The sequence below is a fragment of the Adiantum capillus-veneris genome, chromosome 21, assembly GCF_014529385.1.
Source record: "Adiantum capillus-veneris isolate H3 chromosome 21, ASM1452938v2, whole genome shotgun sequence".
In the NCBI taxonomy this organism is placed as follows: domain Eukaryota; kingdom Viridiplantae; phylum Streptophyta; class Polypodiopsida; order Polypodiales; family Pteridaceae; genus Adiantum; species Adiantum capillus-veneris.
The window spans coordinates 91,973,549-91,995,104 of NC_140951.1; the positions used below are offsets into that span (position 1 = coordinate 91,973,549).

Below are 21,556 nucleotides of genomic sequence, written 5' to 3' on the forward strand. Positions count from 1 at the left end.
ATTTGCACAATTCCGTATGGGCTGCCAGGTCATCATCGTGATTTTTGGCAATCCATACGTCCTGCCACGTGTCAGCTAGCCTATTGGTGCAATATCCGGGTAGCGTGAGTGTGTGTCCGGGGGCCAGCCAAGTTACCAATATATCGCAGAACTGGATAACTCATCACAGGATTCCCGAACTGGGTGTAAGAGAATCGGATGGTAGCACATCCGAGGGTTCTGATGAACTAAGGGAACTAGATGATGCAAGTTCATGAGAGGATTTCGGAGAAGAACAAGGATCAGATGATATTGCGTTTCAAGGTTCCAACGATTGAGACCGACGTGCGAGTGGACAAGGGAGGCTAGCGAGGCTACCCACAGGTCCCAGGGCACAAGGAGAGAAAGGAAAAGGAATCAGCTTGGTAGATTAGAGAATTCCACAGATCCAGATTGAGGTGCCAAGGACACGGAGGCGAGCAAGGCTACCAACAAGTCACAGGGCACGAGAAAAGAATAGAAAGGTAAGCTAGGTCCACCGGATAATTTGGTCAAGGGTACTTTTGGGCCCTCCATGCAGAGTGGATGGAGGTAGAGAACATTGCAAATTCTTTTCAGAGTGGGGCTATTAGCAATGCCTATGCCAAAAGTTACCGATAAATCAACAGGTTGAATTTGGTATAGTGCGGATTGCACGAGAGGGGAGCCACTCCACTCCTTTGTCACAGATTGCTAGATTGAATAAAGTCACTAATTCTCTTGACGTTTTTGGGCTATTAGCAATGCCTATGCCAAAAGTTACCGATAAATCAACAGGTTGAATTTGGTACAGTGCGGATTGCACGAGAGGGGAGCCACTCCACTCCTTTGTCACAGATTGCTAGATTGAATAAAGTCACTAATTTCTCTTTGAGATCTTAGGATACTGATGGGCTGACAGTATTTTGCGGAATGATTGTGTGAACTATGTTTACTGAATTGGAGACTTCTTCTATTGAATTGAAAACACGTGCTCAGACATGTAGAGAAAGATGAAATGTCTGCAATATTTTGTCTGATGAATGAGCTGAACTTAGTGCATCTAGATATTTGATGATCAACGAGATTTGGATGTGATGGCTACGTGAACCGAATGAGATTCTAGTGCATCAAGATGTTTATTTGGATGAGATGACCGGATCTTGTTGTGAGTGCATCAAGAGTTCCATAGGATGAGATGGCTGCACAATGATCTAGGTGCATCAAGAGTTTTGGATGGAATGAGATTGGCTAGATTGAATGAGTGAAACACGATGTTCAGTGTGAACTAAGTGTGTAATCTTGTGAATTGCATGCTATGTGGATGTACTGTCTTGTGGGATGGTCATGGGCATGGTCTGCTTGGCTGAAATGTGAAATGAAAGGATATGAATCTGATAGTAACAAGATTTAGTAGATCTAGACATCCGTGAAAAGATGGATGTGATTGCTAAATGGTTACAATGATTAGGATTTGTATCTGAGACCCTCGACAAAAATGTGATTGATCAGTGACTGATGTCTTTGTAGAAGTGCTGGATTGGTGGAGTCTGGTGCATGAGTACATAGAGTCAGTGTTAGTCCTTTGGTTGTTTTTGCAGGTGTAATCGAGGGCGATTACAAGATGAGGGAATGTCACAAAGTGATGACATGGCATGCTGAGCTGGAAGAGAAATGGCCGCGTGGACAAGAGAGACTAAAGAACTGAACCTTAAGGGACTTATGAGCACAGACCATGGGGCCTAAAACCCTAAAAACCCAAAGCTTGAACTCTGAGGAGGTTTTCCATAAAACGCGTTGCATGCTGATGTGGCCCATTGTACGGATGGTGACGTGGCAGTTGCTATACAGATTTTCTGCGTTTTGTATTGTTGATGCCACATAGCAGGCTGTACGGATTTCCACAAATCACGCTAGCTGCTTCTGCCAGTCTCCAGCGCTAGCTTTTGGGAGTAGACGCTTTTGGGGTTTAGTGCTTTTGGTGCTTTTGAGAGAATTGCTTTTGGGGCTCTGCTTTTAGGAAACCCTTGTATTGTGTATAAAGAACTCAAGGGCCTCACTCTGCAGAGCATCTGGACTCAAGAGTCTGAGAGCAGAGGACCCTCGAGAGCTGTACTTTGCTGTGAACAATAATAAAGAAATACCGGAAGGGGCGCCAGTCTTTGGGGCCAGTGCTTGTGGGGGCAGAACTCCGCTGTGCGGTGTCGACTCTCTCTCTCTCTCTCTCTCTCTCTCATATGCAGTGGCCAAGTAGAAAGCTTCCAGCAATGCAGTTTAACATTCAAGCGCATAATCCAATCCACTTTTTGCGTGTGAGTGACATTCCATCCAATTGGATTGCCCTTTCCACACTTCCGAGCTTGACACAATACAATCGGATACCAAACCTCTGATCAACCTGACAACATCACCTGCCGACTGAAAACAGCCTACAAACCCTGGCACACCTATACAATGAATCGAAGCTGATTGCGCAGGGGCATAACCACAGTGCTGAAGGCTTTCTGCTGCAAGGAAAATGCGCAGAGCTGGAGCAGGTCAAGATGCTCAGTTCGCGCAGGCAGGGGAAGTCGTGCAGGCAGGTCAAGCCGCGAAGCTCGTGCAGGTCGAGCTCGCGCATGCAGAAAAGTCGACCACAATGTGCAAGCAGACAGCCTCTGACACAGGCACGTGCGCAGACAGGAAGACGTCAAGAGCTCGACACAGATTCACCACACACACACACACACACACACACACACACACATATGACACACACACACACCCCACAGGGCAGCGTACAGAAAATTCTGTGAAGCAATGAATCTCTCTCCCCCCCCCTGCCCTCCCGCCCCCAAAGCAGGACACTAGCTGGGGACGAGAGCTGTATTAGGATAGAGCATGCTGAGGACCGACTGCTGTGTAAAGGGCGACGAACACGCAGGGGCGCATGTCGCACAGGGATGCAGAGGCGCAGGTCTCACTGGTCGCGTAGCAACAGAGGGACGTGCAGGGGGCAGGTCGCACAGCTACATAGGTCGTACAGGGGCTCTCTCGTCGAAACCACACCACACACACACATACACATGCATGTATGTGTGTGTGTGTGTATGCAGCTCCGTTTTCCAAGGATTGTCTTCCACAAAAGGTTCTGGGCGTTTGGCATTCTCTCACCGACACTACAACGTTTCCTGGCTTTCTTCATTTGGGTCAAATACTGGGCTTATTGGACCCTGTGGCGTCAGCGTAATGCTTACATGTTCCATCGTACTCATGCAGCCCCGTTCCCACTCTTCAAGCTTTCTCTTAGGCAATCATTACGGTTTGCTTTGGAAGTTGGTGATATCACCGTAGAGATACATCAGCTTTCCTATGAATGTTTCTAGCTACACTGTATAGCTGAGTAGTTATGTGTTCTTCCCCTTGTATATGATCCTTTCTGTGGGTTTTCCTCGCTTCGAGGTTTCCCACTAGTAAATTAATCAAATCGATTTACAAAAAAGTGTGTGTGTGTAAAGACCGTGCAACCATACACGCATATGCAAACATTGGGTCCATGCAAATAGATAGGAAATAATTGTGTCCGTGTGCCTTCAAGACGGAGATCTTTTATGCTTCTGGTTTCTTGAAGTTGTGGTTGCTATTATTCTTGAGTGTTTGTAAGGACTTGTTGCTTTACACAATAAAAGTAGTAGTCAAGACGATCAACAAATTGAAACTGAGTGTGTCTAATTCATTGCTTTGTTATGGTAATGATTGCTTCATTTTTGCCTAACATATTTCTGGTCATTTGATGCTTTTCAGGCAAAGTTACGGTTGCAGACTCATTCACAAAATGTTGATGCAGTTCTAGCTATTTATAACGATATTCTCAGAAGGGTAAGGGCCTCACCTTGTGTATTGCAAACCTTCTGTGAGTTGTTCTATTTTGAAAGATGAAAACCTATACTTTACCTTTAAAATAATTGCTTATTTTTTAACATGTATATAAATTGGTGCGCTCTAGGTTTTCTGTGACCTGTCTCATAGTTGCCGATAAGTATTGAGCAATTGGAATGCTAATACTTGTAACAAATGTGTGTGTGTGTCTTGGGGTGTGGGGGGGGGGGGGGGGGGGGGGGGGGGGGGGGGGGGGGGGGGGGGTTGATCATTTCATTTCATCTCTCTCTCTCTCTCTCTCTCTCTCTTCTCCCCCCCCCCCCATGGCTGGGTACAAAAAAGGGATGCTAAAGTGAATCTAGGAGTGCTACTAGCTGGAATTGTGTGGGGTATGTGTGATCACTGATACCCCACTACAAGAGGGTGATATGATGGGTCATGAGTCTATCCTCATTTGTACTATGGATGTCGAGATAGTATGGCTCGAATCCTCTGCTGCAGTCTCTGTTGATGCTGTGAAGCTCCTCTCCTTAGTTGCAGGCATCTCAATTTCCCTAGTTCCAATGCTCAGTCAATGAGAGTACCGCTGGTGTGAGTATGAGCTGAGCTTTGCAGTGGTAGCTGCTCCTCTATCTGTCCAGTGTCTGGTGTGAAGAAATCGGTAATGTGTCTTGGGAATTGTCTCTCTTCAGATCTCCTCAGTAAACTGTCCTTGGTGTCTGTGTAACTCAAGTAGACACAGTCCAAGGCATCTCTGGTCTTGATAGCTCATGACTCTAGAGAAGGGGCTGGAGGTGTCTCTGAATAGACAGTGGAAGCAACCCCGTATGGCGAGTTACATTGTGCACTGACATATACAATGCATCTCCGTCTCTGGCTCTGTATGGCATAGGCAGCATATCCTGCTGGCTGCTGGTATCCCTCTGAATCTACCTCAACCTCAAGCTGGTGGGAAGATGTCCGTATCTGACCAATGGCACACCGTAACCCATGAGATAGATGTGTATCCATATAGCTGGGTTGAATCACAAACCCATCCCCTATGAGTTAGAGAAGATGCTCTTTATGGGAAGCCATCTTCGTACCCAACTCTTGTGTTGGTTCTATCCATGTCCCCTCGTGGTGTCCAATTGGGTCAAGTCTTGGCGAATGAGTCTAGTAATCTAAACGCATGAAAGAGACAACGATGGCGCATCAAGGGAGTACTAGTTGGCAAGGACATGGATTCCATTGTTGCTATATGCTGATGATATTGTGTTGATATCTGACTCAGCGGAGGGTATGCAAACGACAGTTGGATGCATTACATAGCTTGCAAAGGATAGTGGATTGTCTGTAAAACTTGGTAAAACCAAGGTTATGATGTGCAAGACCACACTGCAGTGGATTAGGAGATCAACACCTACGTTCACTTATCGTCAGGAGATTGCGGAGTACACAGATGCATACACTTATCTTGGGGTAGTCTTCACTGGGCCAAGGTTCTTTGAAGAGAGCAGTAGAGACTAGACTGACCCGAGCGTATGCGGCCTTGGGAGGATGGGAGACGATGTGTTCGTAGGTTCAATTCAAGGAATCCCGAACAAAGCTCTGGCTCTTTGATATGTAGTAGCTTCAGCTATGCTATATGGGGTTCAGGTTTGGGGACTCTCTATAGGTCAGAATGGGTGGAGAGGTATGGAGAGGCCCTTGGTATCTATGATCTCTCGACTGATTAGAGCCAAGGCCTCCATGCCACATGAGATCATTAAATCCCCCCCCCCCCCCCCCCCCCCCCCCCCCCCCCCCCCCCCCCCCACCCCTCCCACGACCCCAATGGAGATAGAGGTGCTTACCAGATCAGTCTCCCTCATGCACAACTTATGGGGTACTACTAGAGATAGATATGCCAAATTGGCCCTTGAGTCCTCCAGACAATTAGCTTTGCAAGGGGACACATCATGCTGCTATGCACAAATGTCATCATGGTTCCAAATACATGACTTCAGCGTGGACAACTTACCCCCCTTCCGGGCACCCTCTCTGTCAATGTAATTAGACACCTCATCTACAATGGACAACCTTGTTTCACTCCAATAGTGAAGTGCACTAAATCAGATATCCCCTCTGGAGTGCGTACATGTCCCGCCACTGATTTGTATAGAGCCATGAACCCCCAAATCAACTCATGAGGCACTCCCATCTCCTGTAGTCTGCGCATCAATTGGGCTCTGGGCACCATGTCAAATGCTGTTTGGAAATCCACAAAGCTACAATAAGTCCGTTTCCCACGTGCCCTACCCTCCTCGATAATGGCTCTGTCATAATGTGGTCAAGAGTGGAGAAGCCTCTCCTGAAAATCGGCCCGTCCTTGCTGCGTGTAAGCCCTTACTCTCTGCCGCTCAACTGCCACTCAAGGAAAGATACATACAACCGTGCCAATGTGTGTCCATCATTTTAGTACGGTAGTTTCTAGGCTCCATAGGATCACCTGCCTTGAAGATAGGCACAATAGTAGACAATATCTAAGTCTCAAGTAGACCCTCACACATGATACGATTGAACAAGACTACAAAAACCTCTGCGAACATATCTCTAGCATGTATAAAGTGCTCTGCTACTAGACCATCATGATCATATGCCCTCTTGGTCCTCATCTTGTCAATGGCTGTCTTTACCATTTCAGTGGTAAAGAAGGTACTTGTAGATGTGCATGTGCTGGCCCCATGCCTATGTGGGAAGCAAGTAAACCCAGCTGCTGCGGGGAATTGTTGTAGGCCATTAAGTGTAGCCAATCCATGTGAGACTCCCATTTCCTTCAAATATCTCCTGTACTTAGTGTACTCCTCATCGTGTGAGCGTTTGTCAAGCCCCGTATCACTGGTATCTAGCTCTCTCAGTGATACATCTGGGGTATCATAAAAAAATGTCTGATGATTTCTCGTGCGGGCATTAAAGTTCCCCAAGAGAATGATGTCACCATCTCTGAAAACTCCCATATGTCCTCGTAGAAAGGGGACTGTCCTCTAGGTGCGGCATACACTGATGTGCTGGGGGCAAAGTAACATTTAGCAATGTATAAGAATCTGCCTGTCTCAGCTCTCAATCTCACCCACATGTATCTGGCCTGATCATCTCTCTGAACAATGTGCGCTAACACGGGGGGGGGGGGGGGGAGAAGAAGAAAAAGAAAAGAATTTTAACATTGCACGAAACAATTCCGAGAGACCTTCAAGATCTATTTGACGAGGATTGAACTCAAGACCTCTTATTCAAGAGGTAACTGGGATAACCAATCTACCACAATTGGGTGATAGAAAGGTGAGTCCAGTTTCCTCTTGAATAACCTTGAGTTCAAGAGTCTTCAATAGATCTTGAAGGTTGTTTCCTACAATGTTGAAATTCTTGTGTGTGTGTGAGAGTGTGAGTGAATGAGAGGATTTTGAGAGAGAGAGAGAAAGAGAGAGAGAGTTTTTTCTATGTGCAGATCGATGGAAATCGTCCGAAGGAGGACGTATTTTGGGATATCAATGATGTGCTTTTGGAGCTATCTGATGACTCTGTTAAGGTTTCTGCGGGCTCTGCTTAGCCCTTAACAAAAGAAATAGTGGATTACATCGTAGGACATCTAAACTGAAACTTGAAATTGTGATGCCGAGGTATAGGCAGGCTTCTTTCCACTAAAGAGATCTGCAAGCGTAGAAGTCCATTCTTTCAGTCATTTGATGATCTTTAAAAGACTTCCGGTTTGTCAATAAGGATATACACTTTGTATGTTTAGAAGGCACGGTCATAGCGCACAACTAAGAAGTTTTGTATACTACTTTGAAAGAATTCTCTCTTCAACAGAGTAACTTGATGTCCATCAAAGCCTTTTTGTAATTTCAAAGAAAACTTAGCTTATTGCAATAAGCACTCTGAATTACGCCGTGGATATGTCGTCATATAGCATGTACCCTGTTCCATGCTGATTATCCCGAGTATTACAAATTTGTCTTAATGCTGGTGTCTCCATACCTTGCTTGTGAACGTTTCTTTTGTAATTGTGATGATGGGAGGTTGCAGCTGTCTCTCATATCATAGGCCTTTGATGTGTGAGTACACCTTTGTAGGTTGGAGGTGGATGGATGGCCTTTATTTTCACACGTTGTAAGGAATGCTTTCACCCCACACAAGCTTCTCATGATGGCAGACTTAGCCCAAGCAGCAGTGTGTGCAAAACATCGCATTGAGCAAGCAAGCAGCCGTGCAAAACTAACCTAGAAAGAAAGAGGGATGTTAGGTCGAAACATAGGGCCATGAGAGAGAGAGAGAGAGAGAGAGAGAGAGAGAGAGAGAGAGAGAGAGAGATTTTGTACGCCTATTAGAGGCCGAAGTTGGCCCATGAGACAAATCAAATACATGATGGGCATGTGTCCTCCATCTATCGAGAAAGGACAAAGTACAAAGTAAAAAAATGTGGTCTTGTGGTATGGTGGGAGTGGGTGATCCATGGGAGGCTAGGATACAACATACATGGTATATGAGGGGGGCTCTATCTCTAGGGGCTATGGGTGCACATCTATATGCTCGGGGAAGTACAATCATGATTGCATTATAGGACCAAATGAAACATGTTGCATGCTCTATGTTAATGACTCGATGTTTGAGGACTGCTAATTGCAAGTCCGCAAAGTGGTTGGGGGAGAGAGGTATGTATGGGGCTATGGGTGCACATCTATATGCTCGGGGAAGTACAATCATGAGTGCATTATAGGACCAAATGAAACATGTTGCATGCTCTATGTTAATGACTCGATGTTTGAGGACTGCTAATCGCAAGTCTGCAAAGTGGTTGGGGGAGAGAGGCATGTATGGGGGTGTTTAGGGCCGAATTTTTCAAGGAAGCAAGCTCAAATGTGACCAAAAGCTGAACACCCGAGTAGGGCATGATACTCAAATTCTTGAACTTGCAAGGGACAATGTGCATAACACTTCACGTAGCATTGCTAGACCTAGAAAAAAAGCCTTTTTTACAACAATGTACAATGCCATGGAAAGATTTGGATGCTCGTGTTATGCATTACACCACCCACATCGCTCTCAATTACAAAAGCGTGTTCTTTGAGAGAGGAGATTGTACTCACCCATTCACGCTTGAGCCTATACCTTGATCCACAATCCACACCATAGCAAGGATCCAACTTAGCTCTCACTCCCTTAAATGTGAAATGGGGTGTTGGGACACTAGGGAAGAGTCCCTTCATGACTGCATTCCATATTCCAAACCCCTTTCTAATGCCTTACAATATCTCAAGTTCAATATTTTGCATCTATGAATTTTGTTGTTGGCTTCCCTTGCAATTCTAGCAAGCTGATGCGGCGAGCTTTGGCACATCTTTCATGTACTCCACAACTCTCCCCATTCCCGCAACCTCAATGGTAAGCGATTTTAGTTTTGTGATGTTATAAGTAAATATATTATGTACACGTTTTTCTTGAAATCGAGTTCCATGACTTATCAAATGGGATTTTCTTTACATGTTTTTGAACATGAGAAATCCCGATTTTTTTTTTGGGGGTGAGTCATAATTCTGAAGCAACTACCACATAATAAGCTGCTTATCATGTGTAGTCTTAGGATAGATTTTAGAGGTCCAATTGGAGGATGGGTTTTCAAATAGTGGCAATAATCAATCCAACCCTACAATGTTATCTAGACTCAAAAGTAAATATCCTAAACTCAAATTTTGATGGCGAACGCCATTAAGTCTTCCCCCTAGGAGTGCATGATTAAAGAACAAGAGACATGTGGCCAGAGAATGCATGGTGACCAAAGGTGCTTTCAACACAAGAAGAGGCCTATTATTGGTAAAACTTTAATAATATGAAAATACAATAAAACCAAATGGATATGGAGGGTTGGGACCCACTGAAGAGTTCGACGCAAAGTGATGTGGTTGTTTCAGCTTGTGCAATAGAGGAGAAATTTCCGTAGTATGCTAGGGTGACTGATTTTGGTCCCATAAATGCATAAAATAGCGTGGTTGAGATTGGACCATACCACCTTGTGCACACGGTCCATTACACACACCAAGTGGTGTCACGATTGAGCACTATTGCTGAGTGCCATAAGTAGTGCTTCAATTGAGCACTATTGCCTAGATATGGTATCAAGGGCTATTTCGCAAAAGGCGAAGAGGAAGATCCAACATTGTGCTTTCAAACCACTTAGAGGGAAGAAGTTGCATGACCTCGACCTTAGTCTTGAGTATGTAAGAAAAAAACACTAAAGCTCCACCCAGTCAACTTCTTCTATAGCTTGTCCGTGCCCCCATATATAGGACCTCTTGCCATATGTGCATCTCCCAGAATAGGGAACCCTATGGTCCTTATTCCCATAGGCTCCACCCAATCAGCTTCTTGTATAGCTTGTCCGTGCCCCTATATATAGGACCCTGTGCCGTATGTGCATCTCCTAGAATAGGGAACCCTATGGTTCCTATTCCCGTAGTCTCCTAGCCACCACTAAGTTGTAGGCACAAGACTTTTGTCCAAAGGTCGTGATATCCTCCCTCACTCTCATCCTCTCTCAAAGATGGTGTTTGTTCTATTGAAGTCTCCTCCCCCCCCCCCCCCCCCCCCCCCCCTCCTCTCTCTCTCTCTCTCTCTCCTCTCTCTCTCTCTCTCGAGTATCATACATGGAAAACATGCCACATCCAGCTTACAACTTCACTCTAAGGTAGTTTAAAGCCCAACCCTATAAATGCAGTTATATATACCATTGCAACATCATTTACAAGGAGAGGGATCCCATCTCACCATAGAAAGCAACCAACCATGCTATCCCATGGGAGATGGTGAGAGTTGTCAAGGACGAGGAGAAGGAAACCCTTGCAGCATAGAAAAATAAACCATTGTATCCTATAGGTGATGATAAGGGAGTCTAACCAAATGGCGAACAAATATTTTTGAGCAAGTCAACAGACGACGAGCGACTTGCTCTCAAACATAGAACCATGAGAGAGAGAGAGAGAGAGAGAGAGAGAGAGAGAGAGAGAGAGAGAGAGAGAGAGAAGAGAGAGAGAGAGAGAGAGAGAGAGAGAGAGAGAGAGAGAGTAATGTTATCACTTGGACGATTGGATAATAGGTCTCATCATGCATGCTTGAGACCTAAGTCATTATGCACACACACACACACACACACACACACACACACACACACACACACACACACACACACACACACACACACACACACACACACACACACACACACGAGAGAGAGAGAGAGAGAGAGAGAGAGAGAGAGAGAGAGAGAGAGAGAGAGAGAGAGAGAAACTAGATTGAGCGAGCACCAAGTGAGGACTAATTCATTAAGTAAGAAGAAAAGAGATGACAAAATAACTAATTCTATTTTCCATATACATATGTTGTTATTTCATCCAAGAGAAGGCACGATAGTATCAAAGGGCACAAGCAGTGTATGTTGACAGATGATGGTGCCTCTTAACTATAGTTAGTTAAGAAGCTTAATTTGCCCATAGATTCCCAATTCACATCATTACAAGGCATTGTTGCTTAATGTGTATGACACCCTGAGATGTGGGATACTCAATTTAAAGATGCCCCCTCGAAGTGCCATGACACAATGTGAATATGGATTCCCAAGTTATGAACTTGGATAAGGTGGATGTGGTTCTAAGTCGAGAGTGGTTGCATGGGTTGGATCTTTCATTACACCATAGCTAGGAGTACAATATTTTGATCTTAAAAGCTAATGGTTTGCATGTGCTGATGTTGGGAGAAAAGGACATCCCTCCCTCAATACTTATTTATATAGCTAAACAACTTCATCCTGATAATGAAATAGAGCAGGTTTTCCTTTGTTACTCATTGTGTCATGCTTTGTTTGTTTCTATCTTAAGTTCTAAGTCTGGTACATAAAGCTTCCTCAATGTTGTATGCTTCTCTATCTTTTTTCTTTCCAATGGCTAATAAATCATACTTAGAACAAGCTTCAAAACTAAATATTCAAGCTACAAGCTTACCTCTTAACCAAACTACTTAGTTATGTCAAGATTTAGAAGTTACACTTCAACTCGGTGAGTTGATAAAGGAATACAACGATATTTGCCCTAGTGATGCAATTGATGGTTTACGACTAGTTCAAGCTGTGCAACATGGCATAGATATCATGCTAGGTAGTAAATGTATAAGCAAGCCGCCCTATCGGCTTAGTATAAAGAAGCAGCTCAGGTAGAATGTTAGCTTGCAGAGTATCTCAATAGGGGGCTCATTCAAGCCATTTCTTCACCATGGGGTTTTCCTATTTTATTGGTGAAGAAAAAAGATGATCCGATGCATGTGCGTAGATTGAACTAGGTTATTGTTAAGAATAAGTACTAAATTGTTTGACTCATTGCATGGAGTATATTATTTAAAGAAGACAAATCTACAAGTATGTATAAGGCATGAAGTGTATCCAAATTTGCTATTTAAACACGGTTCAGCCACTATGAGTTTTTATTTATGCCCTTTGGCTTGATGAATGCCCCAATTATGATACTTGTAGATAGTGTTTTAAAACCTTTCTCTGGAAACTTCATTTTTTTTCTCTTGATGATACCCTTCTTTACAATCCTAATAAAGAGGAGCATTTAAAACATCTTCGGCAAGCGTTTGACTTATTACATCAACATAAGCTTTATGCCAAAGAGATAATAATAACATATTAGAGAGTTTGAGACTCTACAATCAATTTGGGAATAACTTATGTCTTAAAGATTTTGCCACATGGATAAATCTCAAAGTATTTTTAAAGTGCAAATGCTTCCAGAATGTAGTACTTGAAAAACTCTTTTGAGCTATGCTCTTTAAAATTTGGTAAGATTTGGCCATGTGGTCAAAAATCTTAAGATTATTTTGAAAGTGGGAAGTGGGAAATTCCCAAATTCACTAATATGGTGTGTAACTGTGATTTTCTTAGAAGTTCACTGCCTTAAGCATATTATTTTAGTAAATGAAGTAGAAATGGAAACTTCAAAACGCATGCTATTCTTTAATAGTCTCATTCTACTAATTTGGAAGAACTCAAAGTTTTTCTATGATTGGTAGGTGTTTAACTGTAATTTGGGCTAACAATTATACAAAACAAAGATTGTTACTCCTATAAAGGCAACACAAAGGAGATTGATGACCAAAATCTTTAGAAAAAAACTGATTATATGACAATTAGCATAAGCATGCTATCCTATATAATGGATCTTACACATGAATAATTCCTCTCTATTCCTTTTTTCCATCCAAGGGCTCTCTCTCTCTCTCTCTCTCTCACACACACACACACACACACACACACACACACACACACACACACACACACACACACACACACACACACACACACACACACACACACACACACACACACACACACACACACGTACGTGTGGTAGATTGGTTATGCCATTTCCCCCTTGAATAGTTCAACTCTCCTCGTCGAGTAGATCTTTAAGGTCTCTTGGATAGTTTCCTACAATGTTAAAATACTCTTCTTCTCCCCCCCCCCCCCCCCCCCCCCCCCCCCCCCCCCCCCAACACACACACACATATACACACCATTCTTTTCTTTTAGAGTTTAGAGAGAGAAAATTGTCTATGCCAATGAGGGGAGGTCATCCATTACAGAATGTTCACCTCAAGAAGGTTCCGTAATGGAAGCCCTCCCTTTATTGGCATAGAAGGTTTAGTTACATGATGCCTTTACCTCAAGAAGATCTCTTTCACTAGCAAAAAAGAGATTTTGAATCTTTCCACGGACTTATTTTCCCTTCCATTCGTACCTCCATCCTCTTTTTACCACCTTCTTCTCCCTCCTCTCTTTGCGACCCTCTTTTTCTCTTTCTTCAATACATCATCTTCTTCAACCAATAGAATCATTAGGAGATTTGAAAGGTCTTTTAGAGGGCCACATTGAAAAGAGAGGAAAAAAGTACATCCAATGAGTAGTAGTGCGACATAACGTAGAAAATACATGTAGTTGGCGATTCAATATGCGAACCCGTTTCCAAGAGAGTCTGATAGCTGTCCAGGTACTGAGAGATAGTGACTTTACTATACTCCTAAAAGCACCATGATTGTCCCTCTATAAGAAAAGCTTTTAGAATTCATTCTCCCTCTGATTAGAAGGCTATCTTTCTTGTTACTCTCAAAACCATGGCTTCTTCTTCTTCCCGTCCAAAAACCTCTAGGGGTTGCTCTACTCTCCCCCCAACTTATCTCACCATGAGTCTACCAAGAAGGCCATGCACTAACATAAGCTCTATTTCCATTTCAAACTCTTTCATCGTAGATATAAATAACAAGTGCAAAGGATAAGCAAAGGTTCTTGGGTTCTCATGTAGCAAGAAGGAGAAAAAGGTCCATTACAACAAATCTTTTTTGTTCTACATGGAAAGCAAGAGTGCTAGACTTTAACACTAGTTTGGTACCAAAAAAAGACACTTAAGTGTCCTTTTTTTTGCAAATTTAAATTAAATGCTACTTGCATTAGACAATGTATTTAAGAAATCCTCTTGGTATGCTTAAATATGTTAGCTAGAGGGTCTTTTAAAAATATAACCTTGCAGTTTAGAAGCTACCATGATCAAGAACTATACTCATCAAGTTGATCCTCGTAAGTTTTTCGATGGATGCTTTGAAGAAATTGACTTTATAAGCTCAAGAAAAAATGAACCGACATTGTGGAAAATTTTACGTGACTTCTCCATAATTGTGCTATAGATAATTGAAAGTTTCATGTGCAAAAAAAATTACTTTAGAGTATATAAAAAAATTTAAAAAATTCTACGTTTTTGATATGGCCATGTTAAGCATATCGTTGTATATAAAGAAAAATATGTTTTTGATGTATTTGTGAGTTTTAGAAAGTGATACATTGCTTACCCTTTCCATTAACTATTTTGTAACACTAAGTACTAACACTTGGGTTTTATAAACATAAAAAGGGCCATCTCTAGAAAAAGATATAAGACTTTTATGATTTTTTTGGCAAAACAGCTTGAAATTTTACTAAAATTTATGACTTAAAACTCACCGTGATTCTCTCCATAGGGATTGTATTTTGACATGGAGAAAATCTAGTGTTTCCTTTCCCTCATAACCAACTTATGGTAGAAGCAAGATGTAAAAAACTTCTTTCTAGATTGACAAATAAATTGCCAAAACCTGGTAGGAAAAGAGGACACTAGTGTCTGAGGACACTTGAGTGTCTAATTACAAGACTCGTGTTAAAGTGAAAGCTGCTAAGAAGAATGTAAAAGAGATTTAATTCAATATGTTTTCACTCCCCCTGATGTGATTGCTCATGTGGTGATGTCTCAATGGTGCATCTCCACGATGCAGTTGTAAGCGGATTCTATTGCAATGGCTCCTCTTACATTTAGCTCTCACATTTATATTTTTTAATCCTTATTTTGTTCTCTTATATCTAGCTTTTCTAGATTTACAAAATTTTTAATCCTTATTTTGTTCTCTTACATCTAGATTTTTTTATCCTTATTTTGTTCTCTTACATCTAGATTTTACATTTACAGATGTTTATTCTTCTTCATATGAGGAATCGAGGAGCCCATGGAGTGCATCATAGATATCATCTCTGCAACCCATGTTCACATTGGTGGCTTACAATATGCAGGAAGAACTAGCAAGAGCCTTGCAGATGAAGGTGCATTCTTTTACTAGGAACATTTCTACCAACTCAACCAAAGGAATAAAAAAGAAACATTGGTAAAGACTCCTCTACCAACCAACTAGAACTACGTGGACTGGCAGTTCCTAACACAACATTGAATGAGTCATTGTGGAGTAAGCTTTACAAGGATGTACAAAAGTCTCCCCAAAACTTTGTACCCACTAAATTGGTCATGCTTACAAAACTCTATCCTATTAGTGTATTTCTTGAGCTTTTTCACACCTCCTATGTATATATTGCTAAAACTATGCCAATCTGAAAATCCCTTGACTTTTCCTTCTGTGATAAGCTTCTCGATAGAGGATGGTATTTGAAAGAGGTGGATGGCAAAGTTTCTATGTGCCTATTGATCAAGGGTCAACAGGTTTGGAGAACAATGCTATCATATATGTGGAAGTGATGGATAAAGACCTCAACCTTGTGACAATGATCAGAATAAGGAAGCACTGTAACCTTCTCTAACTCTGACATGACATAGTGGAGGAGACTGTGAACAATGAGCCCAACATTTTATTTTTTGTTGAGTGGATGCAACAAGTTTTCTATAGAGATATTTGTGACCGAGTTCAAATCGTTCCAATGTAGTAAATCTCATCTAATTCTCACAAAAAATGTATGTTTTGAATGAATAAAAATCTTTATTTCAATTGTGTATTAAAAGTGTCCCTCTCCCTCTCTCTCTCTCTCTCTCTCTCTCTCTCTCTCTCTCTCTCTCTCTCTCTCTCTCTCTCTCTCTCTCTCTCTCTCTCTCTCTCTCTATAACACATCATTGGCACCAACTTGATAGCTACAAATAATTATTTTAATGTATAGGAGTGTTAGAATTTTGGAAAAATGGTTTGTAAACGAGGTGTACATTGGATTTGGTAGGGAAGCAATGGCCCTTGATGACAACACAATTTTTTTGGCTATACACAAAATTGAATTTTTGATGTACAAACTACGACCATCACTGGCTTGAGGTTTTGGGTTTCTTCAAAGCCAAATAGCAACCCTGAACCGTGGAAGAAGAAAAATGCAAAAATTCCTTGGTGCGGCAACAAACAATAGCCTTGCGATTGTTGACCGAGAAAGTGTGCAACCCATTGTACTCTATGTCTTGTATATATGGATGTCAAAGCAAAAACCTTGGGGGGTGCACCTTCAAGAAACTATTCATATAAGATGCGTTCAAACGTATTAAAAAAACCCTTTACTCAAATGCTTAAGGTAATAATTTGACCCCCTTTTTGTTCTAAAACTTACGGGTTTTTCTCTAAAATCAATTTCAAAAACCCTTCTGTTAATATAATCTTGTTAAAATTTTAAACTTTTGGCAATTAAGAAACCCATTCATTTGAACTCGCGTGATAACTTACATGTCTTAGAGGCGAACCCCCCGAGGCTAAAACACTCCTTTGATGTCCAATTGATCAGTGTCTACAAACATTATGTGGAACAATAGCGTTGCGATTGTTGATTGGGAAAGTGCACAACCCATTGTACTCTATGTCTTGTATATATGGCTCTCAAAGCAAAAGCATTACATTGATGTCCAAAACGACCAGTCTCTATAAACATTGTGTGGAACATATGAATAGTTAGAAACTAGGATGACTCTTATATTTCACTACATTGTATATTATCGAAACAACCATGACTAGTTGGAGAAAAGGTCCATACTGGGTTTGACTATTCTTGAGGTTGTCCTGTCCAGTGTCGACATTGTCTTCTGATTTCTCAAGGTTCTCCTCCATCCCTTGTTCTTTCGAAGTTTGAAACTCTTGTGTTTCCACGACAGAGGACTCATCTTCTTTAGGTTTAGGGTCTTCTATTTGAGGTTGAGGTACTTTTGTTTGCATGGAAGATGACTCAGTTTGAGTCTTGGGAGTATCCATTTTTAAGAAAACTTGGTCTCCTTTCTCCTCCTCAACCCTTCTTTTTGCATGGCGAGTATCTTCCTCTTCCTCTTGTACCTTTTTTTTTAATCTTCCTTAGGCTTTTGAGGGAAGTGGTCTCCTGAAGAGGACTCTTTCATTTGCACTGGCTTAGGTATCTTGCCATTCATAGTCATTTTCACTTCATGGTCATCCACAAAGCTATCTTCTGCATCCAAAGTTTGAGGATGTGAGATAGCTAGTAGATGCTGGATAAGTGTTGTGCAGTATTGTAGTAGATATTGAAAGGTGTATATTCTCAATGCACTCTACAAAATTAAAAGAAATTTTGATCAACTCTTCATTCTATACAACCAAAAAAATATTGTAATACATTGCAAAATGGCTACATTTGACATGAATGGCTTTAATGCAAAGTGGATCTACAATATGTACTCTACATGGAGGAGATGTCTCCATCCACATGAGATCACATCTGTTTGATTGAGTAGTGTAACATCATTTATGTCTGCCTTATACAATTAATAATTGTGAGATAGCTTTCCACATGCATGCAATAATCTCTTTATGTATCTCTAAAGGCACCAAATACTCATTTCAAAATCTGAACACTCTTAGTTTTAGTTCTCCATGGGCTCCTCAAACTGAATTGAGAGTCCAAACTACTAGCTTTTCAAGCTCAATGTATATTAGGCACCATTGATTGTTGCTTATGTATGGAAAACAATCATTGTGACTTGGAGCATAGGATAATGAGAAAACCATCCGCCTAATGTACCATGAGAGGTGTTTTGCACTCAAAGAATCACTAATAGCTGGATTCAAAATACATATCTCACATTGGTGTTGTTGAGGAAGTTGGATCTGTGTTAAACTATAAACAAAATATGCAAGTTAGTATCCGATCCAAAACTAGAAGCTAAGTTAGTTAAAGCAAGAGAATGGGACTTACTTTAGGTATATATATAGACATTAGACTCGGTTATTTCTGCATCTAGATCCTTCAATATATTAATATCCACAGATTCAATTGCTAATTTCCTTGACCCATCTGCTATGGTATCTTTGCTGATAGTCCTTTTTTCATTGTGGACATGATTTCACTATTACTCTCATCTATCTCATTATTGAATGCTGGCAAATAGATTTTCTTCTCAGCTTTTGTACCAATTTCCAACTTTCCTTCTCCTTTCCTATTGTGGCATCCCCATCATAATTGGATTTTCTTCTCAGCTTTCGCACCAATTTCCAACTTTCCTTCTCGCTTCCAATTGTGTCAATTTCATCACAATTTGATTCTTGCTCGGATTTGGACCTGATGTTAAATTCATAGGCCACTTCTACAATTTTTAGTTTAGGTTGTGCCTGTGCTTTGATATGAGAAAAATATCCCTCATTTTATTGTCAATGAAGGAGATTGTCATATCTTCACCTTATTCTCTTGAGGGTTTTGAGTCACTTCCCTTAATAGTGAACCGATGTCCATGCGCAACAACAATGCAAATATCATTTTGGAAATGTTTGAGCTACCTCTTGAAGGACCAACAGAGGAACATTCTTCCACCTCATTGTGCTTGCACACCCTTCTTAACAATGGAACTCACAAGCCTCTAAAATGGTAGCTTGGATACACATAGCTCAATACTTTTTAAGCTTTCCTTGTTGCCCTAAACATCACCAAGCTTCTTTGAAATTTTCTCTGTCTTGGCACCTTCAAAATATTCATTGGCTTTCCAGGCTGCTTTTTTGACTGCCTAACCTACCCCCTTGTACCATTCTTTGAAATTTCTTGCAAGTTCATGATCGTCTCTATCGTTTAGAGTCACATTCCACCAAAGAGAAGCATGCCGTCATTTGCTTGTTGCACATGTGATTTTGTCTCATTCGGTAACTTTTCTCCTTGAAAGTAGTAATCCAAGGATGATAACCAAGAGAGAAGCATACATGCATCCTTTTTTCCATCGTACTTTACAAAATTAACTGTCTTTTTAGATATCTTTTGTAGTTTTGTCTTGGCTTCAACATCCAAAGTATGCTTAATCACTTTGATAAGCCGCTTTTCTTCATTATCGTCTTCATGATTGCGCTTTTGGAGACTCTACTTCTATATCTTTTCAAGCTTTTGTTGAAGGAGATGACGTGCATTGTGTTCCTTTTCAATCTCTTCAAAAAGAACATCGGTCTTTTGATCCATAACAAGAGAATATCTGTGGATGGTCATAGTTGGTTGACTCAGCAAAATAATAGTAAAATATAGCTGGAAATCTAAAATATATATGCAATAGTTAAATTTGCAAAAAGAAGAAATAATATAAGAAAAGAAATAAGATGATATGTGTGTATGTTGAACGAGCCAGAAAAATTCCAAGAAGACCTTGAGTGAATATGCAATCCTTTAAACAATCCAAAACTATGGATAGAGGCAGATGAGAGAGTGTGTGATGATTATAGGCACTTTGATTGATATTATGGTTGATTTTCAATACTTAGTGATTGACCTTTGAGAGTGTAAGTGATGTATGAATTTCCTTTGTTGCTTTTCTCCAATTGCTTGCATCATTTTTTTCAAAGTAAGTTGCCCAAAGTTGTGATTGAAACTATTGAGATGAGGAAGGTTGTTGTTCTTACACCTATAACAAATAGAGAGCCTTCCAAACATAATATCATGCTTAGATTTAGTTAATTTTTCCACAAAAAGCACTCTTGTTTGCTTCTACACATTGTTTGGAGCATTTTCAAAGCTCTAAGACCACTTTCGCTTCCTGGAATCTTCCCAACACTTTCAACACAGTTTTCATTAATCCAACAATATAAGTTTAGAAAAGAAAATTGATTGAATAATCACATCAAATAATGGGAACAACATAAACAAGAATCAAAACACAATCAATATGATTGAGTACTTGCCTTCCACCTCTTTATTCATCTCATGGAGCATGAATTACAATAAGATAAATCTATGAAAGATAAGGGAGCATGAGCAACTCAATTAAGAGAGTGTATACCATGATTAAGAGAAAAAATTAGCATAAAAGAGGGCAAATGTGTATCTTTTGCAGCTTTGCTCTGATGGAGATTCTGGTGTCTTAGTTGGATTTGAAAGGGGGATAAAACACTAAGTCACCTGATCAGGACTCTCTAGAGTGCTCATCTTCCTCGTGAACAGTCAAGAAGATGCTTCTTGCTTAAAACGTATGGTACACACAAAGACACGATTTTGGGATTCTCTTTCTTTCTCCATGCATGCACCCAAAATAGAAGACGTGGTTGCTTTTCTCTTAAATTTTGAGAATAGTAGGTAAAAGAGAGTTCAATTTACATTGATTTTTTTACATGGTTTTTGAGAATATAACATAAGTAAAATTGATAAAATGTCCAAAAGTAATGATAACATATATACATGTTAAAAGTTGCAATTTTCTTTCTTCCTACAGCAAAAGCGAAGAGACATTTTTTACATGCTAATACATACACGCACATTATTCTAATGCTCATACATACACGCACATGCTAATACATACACGCACATTATTCTAATGCTCATATACTAACTACATAATTGAATTAAAAAAACTATTTTATCTCCTTCTACAATGCGCAGGAAAGCATCCTTTACAAGCTACTACATGCACCGTAGGGATAAAGACCATATATATATAACATCAAAAAAACATATATATTTTTTGGATTGACCATGGCTCCATTTCCACTGTTTTCTTCTTTGAGAGAAAACCATATATACAAAAGACAAAAAAAAAACATAGTGAGAAGATATACATTTTCTTGGACTCTATCTCTTTAGCATATGAGTAGAAGCTCTGTATCTCTCTAGCTCTCTGGCTGTTTAACAAATGATCATAATATCACACCCTCTCACTTTTTTAGATCTAAGAACTCTCTCTCTCTCTCTCTCTTATCATGAACCACAATGATCTATTTAACCGTTGGTTTCATGCATAGCCCCCTGCCAAATTAAATCGTTATGCTATTAAATATATCATACGTGTTGAATTTCTTTTGGTCACATTTTCGCCAAAGACGAGATACCACATTAGGTAGCTATGGAGGAAAATTTGTGGGAGAACTCTAGCTACACTCTAGCATCCATTGG

The 21,556-nt window shown here is 40.8% G+C and overlaps 1 protein-coding gene across 2 annotated transcripts in view; it reads left to right on the plus strand.

The window, feature by feature from the left end:
• The window catches only part of AMK2 (adenosine monophosphate kinase), a 67,347-nt gene extending 59,579 nt beyond the window's left edge, over positions 1–7,768 (plus strand). Inside the window, exons 6-8 of one of the 2 annotated variants that reach the window (XM_086493944.1) lie at positions 3,781–3,855; positions 7,322–7,402; positions 7,500–7,768. In XM_086493944.1, coding sequence (XP_086350070.1) covers positions 3,781–3,855; positions 7,322–7,402; positions 7,500–7,592 — 249 coding nt within the window. In that variant the 3' untranslated portion in view covers positions 7,593–7,768. Of the gene's footprint in view, positions 1–3,780; positions 3,856–7,321 lie in introns of both variants that reach the window. The other variant, XM_086493943.1, reaches the window with a different exon arrangement.
• Positions 7,769–21,556: the final 13,788 nt, after the last annotated feature.